The sequence below is a fragment of the Erpetoichthys calabaricus genome, chromosome 9 (assembly GCF_900747795.2).
Source record: "Erpetoichthys calabaricus chromosome 9, fErpCal1.3, whole genome shotgun sequence".
NCBI lineage: Eukaryota > Metazoa > Chordata > Cladistia > Polypteriformes > Polypteridae > Erpetoichthys > Erpetoichthys calabaricus.
In genome coordinates this window covers 186,786,818-186,801,249 of record NC_041402.2, presented here as the reverse complement: position 1 = coordinate 186,801,249, position 14,432 = coordinate 186,786,818, and the positions used below count along the sequence as shown (strand labels likewise).

The window sequence follows — 14,432 nt, the reverse complement described above, 5'->3', positions numbered from 1 at the left end:
AGCGAAGCGAGCAGGGGGCGGAGCCCCCCTTGTATAACAATATAATCTCTCTATTATAAATGGAAATTCTGGATCGAGACCTTCTCAGAGATAATTTCAACTCCAGCGAGAGATCATTTCAGGTCCCGCGAGACGAGACTTTTTGCCAAGAGATTTTGACAAGTCCCGCCCTCTGGGGGTTTGGTGAGCGAAGCCCCATAGTCCAGGGGTGGGCAAAGTCATTCCTGGAGGGCCGCAGTGGCTGCAGGTTTTTGTTCCAACCCAATTGCTTAATAAGAAGCACTTATTGCTCTAGAAACATCTTCTGCTTCATTTTAGTTATCTCCCTCATTAAGATTTTGAACCTTTATTGCTTATTTAAGACATTCTCGGTTTTTAATTGCTCCTTATTAGCAATAAGATGCAAATGACCAAAGAAACCAGCAGTTATCCATTTTGCTTGTTACCCTTTACACCTGTGTGTATTTATCGTGTACTATTTGCTTTAATTAAATACTTGGAAGGAAAGAGAAGAGAAAAAAGTGAAGGACTGAGAATTACTCATCCGTTTTAGACTTCAAAGTATTTGGATGATATCCTTAGAATGGAAAAAAAAAATCTAGGATATGAGAATGACCTGACATGGCAGAGTTAAAACACTAACAAGCCATGAAATGTAATTATTGGCAAGGATTGTTTTCTAATTAAGCAACTGGGTTGGAACAAAAACCCGCAGCCACTGCCGCCCTCCAGGAATGACTTTGCCCACCCTTGTCCTAGTCTATTAAAAAAGTGCAATTCATAACTCATGACAATACCACGACAGTGCAAAATGCGATGTGGTGTCATGTGGAAATTAGCAGGGCCTCTTCTAGAAAAATACCCAAATTGCAAGCATACTCTGATATGTACGGAATTTGATCTTGAAGAGGGATTTTAAAAGGGTTCCTCTTAGAAGCATCTACAATATACAGTATAGAGTACTGTGCAAAAGTTTTAGGCAGGTGTGAAAAAATGCTGTAAACAAAGAATGCTTTCAGAAATATAAATAATGATTGTTTATTGTTATCAATTTACAAAATGCAAAGTGAGCGAACAAAAGAAAAATCTAAATCAAATCAATATTTGGTGTTCCTACCTTTTGCCTTCAAACCAGCATCAATTCTTATAGGTCCACTTGCACAAAGTCAGGGATTTTGTAGGATTCTAGTCAGGTGTCTGATCAACCAATTCTATCAAACAGGTGCTAATGATCATCAATGTCACACGTAGGTTGAAACACAGTCATGAACTGAAACAGAAACAGCTGTGTAGGAGGCTTCAAACTGGGTGAGGAACAGCCAAACTCTGTTACCAAGGTGAGGTTGTGGAAGACAGTTTCACGTCATGACAAGATTGAGCACAGCAACAAGACACAAGGTAGTTCTACTGCACCAGCAAGGTCTCTCCCAGACAAAGATTTCAAAGCAGACTGGGGTTTCAAGATGTGCTGTTCAAGCTCTTTTGAAGAAGCACAAAGAAACGGGAAACATTGAGGATCGTAGACGCAGTGGTTGGCCAAGGAAACTTAGTGCAGCAGATGAAAGACACATCAAGCTTATTACCCTTCGAAATCGGAAGATGTCCAGCAGTGCCATCAACTCAGAACTGGCAGAAACCAGTGGGACCCAGGTGCACCCATCTACTGTCCGGAGAAGTCTGGTCAGAAGTGGTCTTCATGGAAGAGTTGCAGCCAAAAAGCCATACGTCCGACGTGGAAACAAGGCCAAGCGACTCAAGTATGCATGAAAACATAAGAACTGGGGTGCAGAAAAATGGCAGCAGGTGCTCTGGACTGATGAGTCAAAATTTGAAATATTTGGCTGTAGCAGAAGGCAGTTTGTTTGTCGAAGGGCTGGAGAGCGGTACAATAATGAGTGTCTGCAGGCAACAGCGAAGCATGGTGGAGGTTCCTTGAACGTTTGGGGCTGCATTTCTGCAAATGGAGTTGGAGATTTGGTCAGGATTAATGGTGTTCTCAATGCAGAGAAATACAGGCAGATACTTCTCCATCATGCAATACCATCAGGGAGGCGTATGATTGGCCCCAAATTTATTCTGCAGCAGGACAACAGCACCAAACGTACAGCTAAAGTCATTAAGAACTATCTTCAGCGTAAAGAAGAACAAGAAGTCCTGGAAGTGATGGTATGGCCCCCACAGAGCCCTGATCTCAACATCATCGAGTGTGTCTGGGATTACATGAAGAGACAGAAGGATGTGAGGAAGCCGACATCCACAGAAGATCTGTGGTTAGTTCTCCAAGATGTTTGGAACAACCTACCAGCTGAGTTCCTTCAAAAACTGTGTGCAAGTGTACCTAGAAGAATTGATGCTGTTTTGAAGGCAAAGGGTGGTCACACCAAATATTGATTTGAGTGAGATTTCTCTTTTGTTCATTCACTGCATTTTGTTGATTGATGAAAATAAATGATTAACACTTCCATTTTGGAAAGCATTCTTTGTTTACAGCATTTTATCACACCTGCCTAAAACTCTTGCACAGTACTGTATATACTGGAGAATAGAACTTGACAAATCCGCTCGAACGGGACACGCGGATCTCAGAAGCGGAGCCCCCATAGGCGTGGGGCCTGGGGCAGGATGGCAGGAATGACGTATATAATATTATTTGAAGGTTGGCTTTGCGTTTTGAAGTGAATTTAATAAGTTACATTTGTTCACTGCTTTCCTTCAATTTTTTATACAGTTTCCTGCATAGAGTCTGACATTCTCTGTGTATTTTATAGGGTTTTGGGCCACAGGGATTTTGAATCCGAGGTCTCTGTTCTGTGTTTAAGGCATTTCTGAATAAGTAATCATTTATTTATTTATTTATTAGCATTTTACTGCAATGCTGTTTCATTTTTTCCCTGGTGTTGTTTACATATGTGATCTTCACCGTAATGTTTCCCAGAATTCCCTGGTGTTCTAGACATAGCTGTTGTCATCAGAGATGCAGAATGAAGGTCATCCTGAGCACTCCTGGGGTATTTTGAGTTTTCAGATACGAAAAAAAAACAAACCTTCTATTGTGACTTTTCTGAGACTTTTAGTTTGATTTTCCATTTCAAGAATTTTTGCTTTCATTCTGGACCTTTGAGTTTTGATTCTGGTTTGTCTCAGTAGAAAGATTGTTGTGACTCTTGATTTCGACCTGAGCTACTTTTTTGATTTGCGACTCTCCTCGTCATTTTTGTCCCACCTATTGTCTCCTTGTTATGTCATGTCATGTTAAGCTCTGTAGGACTCTAAATGTTGTGATATCATGTAATTGTGCGCCATGTCATGTCATGTTTTTATGTGTCATCTTGTGTCATTTTATGCTGTTTTACATAGAACTCTAAATATATAACACAGTATGACAGTCAGTCAGTCAGTCAGTCAGTCATTATCCAACCCGCTACATCCCAATACAGGGTCACAGGGGTCTGCTGGAGCCAATCCCAGCCAACACAGGGCGCAAGGCAGGAACAAATCCCCGGGCAGAATGCCAGCCCACCGCAGGGCACACACACCCACACACCAAGCACACACTAGTGACAATTTAGGATCACCAATGCACCTAACCTGCATATCTTTGGAGTGTGGGAGGAAACCCACGCAGACACGGAGAGAACATGCAAACTCCACGCAGGGAGGACCCAGGAAGCGAACCCAAGTCTCCTAACTGCGAGGCAGCAGTGCTACCCACTGCGCCACCATGCCACCCACACAGTAAGACATAACACACAAATACCAAGACAAAAATGTTGAATGTCAAGTCATTTTGTGTCATGTTGAACTCTAAAATATAACTTTTACAAATATAAATATCATGTCATGTTATGTTGTTACGTAGAACCCCAAAGATGTCACATACAATTCTCAATGTTATATTATGTTATTGTACATAAACATAATGTAAAACTCTGAAAATATAATATAGAACTCTAAATTTAGACAATTTACACTATTGTGTGTTATATTGTGTGATTTTATGTTATTATATGGTTTGTTACATAGACCTCTAAATACTGTATGTAACAATGCAATGACATAACAAAAATATCATGTTATGGTATGCAAAGCTCTGAAAGTATAATATTAAGCTGTAAATGATTTGATGTCATATTATTGTGTGTCATATCATGTCATTTTATGTTGTGCTATATAAAACTCTAAATATGCCACAGAGTATAGCATAACACATAATGCCATGACATATGTTATGTAGAAATGTACAAATATAACATACAGTATAAATAAGTCATGTTATATCATTATATGTTACACAGAACACTAAAATACAATATACAGTATAACTCTTAATGTTAAGTTTTGTCACCTTACATGATGTTACATAGAACTCCCAATATTATGGCACAGCATGTCATGTCATATTATGTTTTGTCATGTCATGTTATGTAATATAAAACACCAAACATAAAACTCTAAACACCATGTCATGTTTTCTTGTGTAACATAGAACTCTAAAAGTCTAATATACAGTACAGCATATCTCAACATGTTATGTTTTGTCGTACCATATAATGTCATGTCATGTGCTGATGTCATGTCATGCCATGGTATGTTATGTTATGTTATATTATGTTGTGCAACCTACAACTCTAAAAGTATAATATACTGTACACAGTAACTGTAAATGTTATGTTTTATCATGTCATGCCATGTCCTGTTATGTCATGTTACGTTGTGTTTCATAGCTCTCTAGAAATATAATATCAGTATAAATCTAAATGTTATGTTTTATCATGTCATGCCATGTCCTGTTATGTCATGTTACGTTGTGTTTCATAGCTCTCTAGAAATATAATATACAGTATAAATCTAAATGTTATGTTTTATCATGTCATGTTAAATTATGTCATCTCATGCCATGTTATGTTACATAGATCTCTAAAAATATAACGCACAGTGTAACAATAAATGTTGTGTTTTGTCATGTCATGTCATGCCTGTCATGTTATGTTGTGTAACACACAACTCCAAAAAATAATTTACAGTATTATTTCTAAATGTTATGTTTTGTCATGGCATGCAATGTCATGTCTGCTAATGTCATGTCATGCCATGTTCTGTTATGTTATTTCATGGGCTACATGCAAATATAACATACAGTGTAAATGTTTTGTCATTTCATGTTATATTATGTCATGCCATTTTGTTATGTTATACCATGCTATGCTGTGTTACACAGAACTCTAAAAATATTATACAGAGTATAATTCTAAATATAATATTTTGTCACTGCATGTCCTGTTATGTTGCATAGAGCTCTAAAATTTAACATAAAACTCTAAATGTCATGTCATGCTATGTTGTGTTACATAGAACTCTTAAAATATAATATACCATACAACTGTAAATGTTATGTTTTGTCATGTCATGTTGTGTTATGATGCATAGAACTCTAAAGTTACAATATTACAGTATAATTGTAATTATTATGTTTTCTCATGTTATGTTGTGTTATGGTGCATAGAACTCTAAAGTTACAATATTACAGTATAATTGTAATTATTATGTTTTCTCATGTTATGTTGTGTTATGATGCATAGAACTCTAAAGCTACAATATTACAGTATAATTGTAATTATTATGTTTTCTCATGTTATGTTGTGTTATGGTGCGTAGAACTCTAAAGCTACAATATTACAGTATAATTGTAATTATTATGTTTTCTCATGTTATGTTGTGTTATGATGCATAGAACTCTAAAGTTACAATATTACAGTATAATTGTAATTATTATGTTTTCTCATGTTATGTTGTGTTATGGTGCATAGAACTCTAAAGTTACAATATTACAGTATAATTGTAATTATTATGTTTTCTCATGTTATGTTGTGTTATGGTGCATAGAACTCTAAAGTTACAATATTACAGTATAATTGTAATTATTATGTTTTCTCGTGTTATGTTGTGTTATGATGCATAGAACTCTAAAGCTACAATATTACAGTATAATTGTAATTATTATGTTTTCTCATGTTATGTTGTGTTATGATGCATAGAACTCTAAAGCTACAATATTACAGTATAATTGTAATTATTATGTTTTCTCATGTTATGTTGTGTTATGGTGCATAGAACTCTAAAGCTATGATATTACAGTATAATTGTAATTATTGTTTTGTCATGTCATGTTATGTTGTCTGCGGTGGGCTGGCGCCCTGCCCGGGGTTTGTTTCCTGCCTTGCGCCCTGTGTTGGCTGGGATTGGCTCCAGCAGACCCCCGTGACCCTGTAGTTAGGATATAGTGAGTTGGATAATGGAGGATGGATGTTATGTTGTGTTATGGTGCATAGAATTCTAAAGTTATAATATTACAGCATAAACGTAATTGTTTCGTCATGTCATGTTATGTTTCCTTAACAAAGGCAACACAGCATGACTGCTTTGATACAAAAAGTGCCGAAATGGTGGTGAAATGAGAGAAATTCAAAATGGTGTTGAGAGAACAGAAAACAAAGTAGCAGTGATATCCACACAAGTAGAACAATCATGACATCTGTCAATACGAGTCGCTGCAAAATATCCGTGTGGCCTTTGGTGGCCTGAATGCTGTTGTGTTTCATGACGAGTCCCATGCTGATTTGCTCTTCGTTGTCCCACACAACTTTCAGCCCACGTGTTGTAACATCTGAAACAGGGCGAGATCGCACTAAAAAGGCCTGCAGTGCTGCATTGTCAGCCAACAGGTGTGCATATAGTGCCTTTCATGGCGTGTCCTAGACTTCTGAGGCGAGCACTTGCCAAGATCCTTCTTCTCGTTTGAAGTGACTTGCTAAGGGTCACACAGCGAGGCAGCGGTGAGATTTTCCGCCACACTGCCTGCCTAACACGCGGCCCGCGCCAAAGAGCAATGTTGTCTTCCACAGCAGTGGAGGCCCTGCTGAGGCGCTGCACTTAACTGTGCTCAGCATTCGCACAACAGCCCTCATCACAGCGGGCATCCAGAGTGCCAGCTGATTGGATAATAAGCAATCATGGGGAAATGGCAAAGAAGAGAAAATATCCCAAGTACCTGAGCTAAGAGGCTTCATAAAGAAACGACAAAATGAATCCATCCATTATCAGAGCTGCGTGTGGATGTACAGTTGGGATTGACATGATCTTGAAAGAAGGCACAAAGCAGGAATACGCACTCGATGCGACACCAACATACATATACACACACACACGAGTGCAATGGAGCAGAGCAGCCACCCCAAACGGCTGTAGGCAGATAAGAAGAGGGCTTAATAGCACATTAAAATAAGACAATATTGTCAGCTGAGGCTCTAAGGTAGCCAACCATTCATTGTGATGCTAATATAAGGGAGCAGACGCCATGGAACAAAGGAGGTCTAAAACAATGCAGTCTGCCTTTGATTTTATTCACCACTCATTCTTTGAAATGGATTTTATTACTAACTGTGTTGTCAAGGTGTATCACATCAAAGATTCTGCATATTTTATTATAATGGATTTTCATGTTTATGTGTTTTAAGGTCCCAATTTGCAGAACTCAAAAACTTGTTTACACAACTTGGATGTAAGAATTAAATGACTGAGACTACACCTGGCACAGCAAGAGTTTAAAGGTTATGGCGCCAATCAAGGGCATGACCAGGTAAGACACAGTGCAAACGCTCAAAGGCAGGCCCAGGCTGGGGTCTGAATGTGTGACCCTGAGAACTGGGGTTCAACTTCTTAACTCTTTAAACTACACTGTCTGTGAAGGGACAGGCTGACGGCAGAGCTCATTCAGGTCGAAGGGGCAGCAGACTGTAAAGCTTAAAACAGCTCAGTTATCACGGGCTGGTGAAAAACATTAAAACAGTCGTAGAAAACCCAATAGGCTGTCTTCACACTCTGGACTCTTTACATTCTTAATCCAACCGTCTAATCTGTCAAATCTACTTTATCCAGCCTCGGACTGTATGGGTTGAATGCCATCTCAGCCACATTGGGTGCAGGGCAGGACCAAACTCTGGACAGGCTGGCAGCAAACTGAAACACACGGCGACACTCACTGACACCGAGATGATCTGGCATCACCGACACTGAGGCATCTGGGAGGACAACATCAGAGATGGGCAAAACTCCACGGAAAACTACATGGATAGTGTGAGTGCCAACGGAGAGACCCCAGAGCTGTGAGGAAGCAACTTTGACGTGTCTGTCTGGGGTGGTGTCCTGCCTTTGGGACTCTAAGCAGTACACAGAATATTAAATTAGGAGCACCGCCATGACTTCACCCTGCTTGTCTGTGTGGGGCGGGGAGGCACCCCAATGGCGGCACTCGTCTATATATCTATTATATAGTGCCTTTCATATCTATCTATCTATCTATCTATCTATCTATCTATCTATCTATCTATCTGTCTGTCTGTCTGTCTGTCTGTCTGTCTGTCTGTCTGTCTGTCTGTCTGTCTGTCTATTATAGTGCCTTTCACAATATCTATCTATCTATCTATCTATCTATCTATCTATCTATCTATCTATTATATAGTGCCCTATCTATCTATCTATCTATCTATCTATCTATCTATCTATCTATCTATCTATCTATCTATCTATCTATCTATCTATCTATCTATTATATAGTGCCTTTCACATTATCTATCTATCTATCTATTATATAGTGCCTTTCACATTATCTATCTATCTATCTATCTATCTATCTATCTATCTATCTATCTATCTATCTATCTATCTATAGTGCCTTTCACATTATCTATCTATCTATCTATTATATAGTGCCTTTCACATCATCTATCTATCTATCTATCTATCTATCTATCTATCTATCTATCTATCTATCTATCTATCTATCTATCTATCTATCTATCTATCTATAGTGCCTTTCACATTATCTATCTATCTATTATATAGTGCCTTTCACATTATCTATCTATCTATCTATCTATCTATCTATCTATCTATCTATCTATCTATCTATCTATCTATCTATCTATCTATAGTGCATTTAACATCATCTATCTATCTATCTATCTACATATTGTGAGGGATGGCCGGCCGAATATTCCGGTCCACACCTCCAGGCCGCTAGATGGAGTCCTCCCAGCAGCATGGAAGGTCCCCAAATTCCAGCAGGGCATTATGGATGGTGTAGTTTTTATAAATAACCCTGCTGGATACCATGGGGACCACCAGGAGCTGTTGTAGGGAGGCTTACAGAGTGCTACGTGCCCTATAACCTGGAAGTGCGTCATGATCACATGACCAGAAGAAACGACGTGCTTCCAGGTTGAAGAAAAGGACTTTTAATCTGACCCTGAAGTGATCAGGAATCATGGACTGTAGGATTGGAACCATTTCCGGGTCAAGGAATATAAAAGGACGATGGGAAATCCCAGAAGTGGAGCTGAGTTGGGTAGAAGGGTGGCAACGCGTCTGGGAGTGTGGAGGATTGTTTATTGATTGGATTATTGTTTATTAATTATATGAGTATTGTGGAGTGTATGTGCTTTGTGCACATTAGATATAATAATAAATATTCATCTTTGGATTTTACCTGGTGTCTGACGTGTGGTCTGAGGGTTCAAGGGGTCACGGAGACCCTAAACTGTCACACTATCTATCTATCTATCTATCTATCTATCTATCTATCTATCTATCTATCTATCTATCTATCTATCTATCTATCTATCTATCTATCTATCTATCTATTATATAGTGCCTTTTACATTATCTATCTATCTATTATATAGTGCCTTTTACATTATCTATCTATCTATCTATCTATCTATCTATCTATCTATCTATCTATCTATCTATCTATCTATCTATCTATCTATCTATCTGTTTATTATATAGTGCCTTTCACAATATCTATGAAGCCGAGACCCCCCCCCCCCCATCAAACCCCAGTAGCACTATGTACAATTACTGCCGCAGACGTACAATTCTGATAATAAGGACTCTACTGAAGACATGCTGATCATAAATAAAAATTTCATGACAATGTTCAAGAAGTCTTTGTACAGCACAGGGTGCAATCTGAACCAAGTGCAATACTGAAGATGGCTGAAGTTGTCCAATTTTGTGAATCATTAAGAGAGGAAAGAGCGTTAAAATACTTTCAAAGTTGTCTGTTACGATATAATGAGTTAAGATACACACACCTTATAAGACTCGAATGAATTAATAAAACTAGTAGTATTCATCGTAAATCAAAATCGCAATGAAACTTATCATCTCCAAACTTAAAGACTCCACCATGAGCCTGGGTTTGACTCACACTACCACTATTACTAATAAGGCCTGACCACAATTATGCTGCATTCTTGGTGTGAAAGTCTGCTATGACCCCAACCACCATTCTCATCTGATGATGATGATGATGTGTGGCATGAAGTTTATTAAAAGACATTCCAAACGAAATGAAAGACATGCCGTCATTGGTGCCCTCACCGTTATTACAGCTTTTGGGCCGGAGACCTCGAACCGGCGCCCTCTGTAGGTCAGCTTTGACACGGGTCTTCAGGACACCCTGCTCCTTCTGCATGCTGTTCAGGGCATCGCTCACCGAGTTCACCACCTTCACCATGTTGATCTGGCTTTCAGACAGTAGCTGGAGATAAACAAAGAGCAGAAAATAGATGGGTTAGCGGAGACCACCATCGGCCCCAAGGAAGTGATCCCTGTGATGAGGAGCGTCGATTTGTCCGACATGAATTTCACTGTTTAAGTAAAACAAAATTTATTTTGTGCATTTGCTGCAGATTCAATTCTGTGCAAATTGTTTTGCCGAGAGTTCAATTTCAAGTGAATAGTTTCTTTGTGAAATCAATTTTGCACAAATTGTTTCTCTGCAAAATCAGTCTTACGCGAATCACTGTGCTGTAAATATAAACTTGGCACAAATTGTTTTGCTAAGAATTCAGTTTCATGCAAAATGCATCTCAGCAAATTTGATTTTGCGCAAATCTTTTTTATCTGCAAATTCAGTTTCACACGAATCATATCTCTTTGAATTCAATTTTGTGCAAATTGTTTGAATGAGAATTCAATTTAACGTGAATAGTATCTCCGTGAGTTAAAATTCATGGAAATTATTTGTCTGCAAATTGAATTTGGCCTGAATATTACCTCTACAAACTAAATTTCAAACAAATCATGTCTCTTTAAATTCAATTTACGTGAATCATTTCACACGAATGATATCTGTTTGAATTCAATTTTTTGCAAATTATTTCATTGAGAATTCAATTTAACGTGAATCGCATCTCTGTGAGTTCAATTTCATGGAAATTATTTGTCTGCAAATTCAATTTGGCATGAATCATTGCTCTACAAATTGAATTTCACATGAATCATGTCTACTTCAATTCAATATTGCATAAATTGTTTCATTGAGAATTTAATTTCACATGAATCGCACCTCTGTGAATTCAATTTTGTGTGAATTATTGTGCTGTAAAAATAAACTTTGCACAAATTGTTTTGCTAAGAATTCAGTGTCTCTGCAAGTGAAATTTTGCGCATATCTTTTTTTTCTGCAGATTTATTTTTACACAAACCATATCCCTTTGAATTCAATTTTGTGAAAATTGTTTTGCTGAGAATTCAATTTCACAACAATCAATTTCATGGAAATTATTTCTTTGACAATTCAATCTGGCATGAAGCTTTTCTCTACAAACTGAATTTCACCCAAATTGTGTCTCTTTGAATTCAGTTTTGCGTGAATCAATTTTCTGAGAATTCAATTTCACGTGGATCACATCTTTGCAAATTACATTTTTTGTGAATTATTTCACTGAGAATTTAATTTCACAGAAATCATTTCTCTGCAAATTCAATTTCACACTAAAAATATCCCTTTGAATTCAATTTTATGCAAATGGTTTCACTGAGAATTCAATTTAACATGAATCATTTCTCTGTGAGATCAATTTCATGGAAATGATTTATTTGACAATTCAATTTGGCATGAAGCTTTTCTCTACAAACTGAATGTCACATAAATCATGTCTATTTGAATTCAATTTTGCACAAATTGTTTCTTTGAGAATTTAATTTCACGTGAATCGTACCTCTGCAAATTCAATTTTGCCTGAATCACTGTGCTGTAAATTTAATTTTGTGTGAATTGTTTTTCACTGAGAATTCAAATTCACGGAAATCATTTCTCTGCAGATCCAATTTCACAGAAACTATTTCTCTTTGAATTAAATTTTTCTCAAATTGTTTTGCCTGAGAATTCACTTCACATGATTTGTATCTCTGCGAATTCAATTTTGCACAAATCCTCTGCAAATTTGATTTGACGTGAATCATTTCGCTTTTCACTAATCACAACCACTAGGCACTAACACATAAAGAGTAACTATGGAGGTGCTACGGTTCTTCCCCTTTAAACACCCGTTAAGCGTGCTGTAGATTCATGGCTTGATTTTGAAACTTTACGGGAAACCCTCAGTGTCATTTGACATCATTGTGTGTAAACACTCCCTTTGGTCTCCTCTGGTTTAGAGAAATCATTGACGTAGGACCTGTACACATGTTCTTGTTAAGTTTCAGGTACGTTCAAAATCCTTTGTTATGTCTTTTGTTTTGCTTATTTCTGATTCTTCTGTTTATGTTAATATTGTCAATCATTTCATTTCTATGTGTTTATGTATCTTGTCTTTTGTTCCATGTGTTTTGTGGGTGGTTTCCCCAATAGGCTGTGCTGTCTTCAGTCCTATAAAGGCTGAGGAAATCGACAGTCCCTTGCGGTTTCATTGAATGTGCCTGAGCTTGATGAACGTCTTTTGGGATTTTGGTTTTCTGTGCTTTTTGTGAATTTTCTGGATTTGGACCTTTTGCTCTGCTCTTTTGACCATTCTTTTGGATTTGTGTATTGGGATGTTGCTCGCCTTGGGATTCCCTATTGCAGTCAACTCCTATTTTGCCTTTTGTGTTTTTCAGAGCTTTGCTGTTAACAGAGCATATTTATGAAAGTAAATCTTTCAATTTATAAAGATTCTACATTTGCCCTTTTCCTTCCTAGTCTGGGTTTAATGTTTTTTTCCCCCTCTAGTGGACATTCCTGAGGTGTTTTTTGGGATTCATTACACTATGGAACCCCAAGTTCCCCCCAAATCTTGTGAGTTACTACCCTTACCAGCTCCTGTGACCACACAAGGGCACCACTGAGCCCCAAACCTCAGACACGATGCTACCCAACACAATTTTAGGCTCAAATAAAATATTTGTTTTTATTACTCAACAACATTTTTACACACAAATGTCAGACAAAACACTTCCACCTTCCATTGAATGTCACCAACTACCACCCGACTCTGACTCAGCTGGAGGAGGCTGGACGGCTTCCTTTTATGTTGAACCCGGCAGGACTTCCAGTACAAGAAGCACTTCCGGGTCATGCTGTAGCTCTAAGAAACAGGTGATCTCTCTCTCTCTCTGCATTGCCCCCCAGGGCCCACCAAGGACCCCAGAAGGGACTATGATTCCCATGAATCCCTGTGGGTGTTGACACCTGGTCCATGCCAGAGAAGCACAGCTATCCACTGCACAGGGGGAGGAACTGCTCTTAATAATAATAACAGTAATAATAATAATAATAACAATAATAATAATTCTTTACATTTATAGAGCATGTTTCTCACTACTCCAAGCATTTTACATCGTGAGTGGGGAGCCACTTCGACCACTACTAATATGTAGCATCCACCTGAATGATGCAATGGCAGCCATTTTTGCACCAATACACTCCCCACACATGAGCTGTTAGGTGGTGAAGGGGTGAGAGACAGTTAGCCAATCAGAGACAGGGGTGATCAGGGGGCCAGCATGACCAGGCCTTGGAGGACAACTTAGCTGGGACATGGAAATACCCCGTACTCTTTATGAAGGATACCCAGGGATCTTTTTTGACCACACAGAGTCTGTACCTCAGTTATACGTCTCATTAGAAGGACGGTGCCATTTTAACAGCTGGGGGCATTGGGATAAACATTCAGACCACAGGGTAAGCGCCCCTGCTGGCCACACCAATGCCTATTCCAGCAGCAACTCAAGCTTCTTCCAGATGGTCTCCCCTCCAAGTACCGGCCAGGCCTGGACAGGCTTAGCTTCAGGTGGATGACCTCTTCTGACGTGCAGGTGGGGTGGCTGCTCTTGACTAGCAACCTCCCTCAGCCCCTCCATTAATATTTTACCCAGACTGCGATAATAATCAAGTCTCATTTCGGCCAGGTTATGCCCCCTTCTATGTTGCCCTTCCATTATGGCATCCGGGCCGGGCAAGCATCCACCCTCCATCCCATTCGGGCTGCCAGTCCATCCACGATGGCACTTACACTCCAGGTAATGAATCATTTTTGATCTTGTTACACACATGTGAGTAGGAGGCGGCTAAAGGGCTTAAGTAATTGTAATACCACATCCGACCA

At 38.7% G+C, this 14,432-nt stretch overlaps 1 protein-coding gene and 1 long non-coding RNA gene across 3 annotated transcripts in view; both read right to left on the bottom strand.

Annotated features, from left to right (window-relative positions):
* Positions 1 to 14,432, bottom strand: part of LOC127529255 (uncharacterized) — a 481,587-nt gene that overhangs the window by 208,224 nt on the left and 258,931 nt on the right. The window lies entirely within an intron of this gene.
* Positions 1 to 14,432, bottom strand: part of fibcd1a (fibrinogen C domain containing 1a) — a 349,438-nt gene that overhangs the window by 198,026 nt on the left and 136,980 nt on the right. The window contains 1 exon segment of the mRNA XM_028808633.2: positions 10,444 to 10,603. Within this exon segment, the coding sequence (XP_028664466.2) occupies positions 10,444 to 10,603 (160 nt within the window).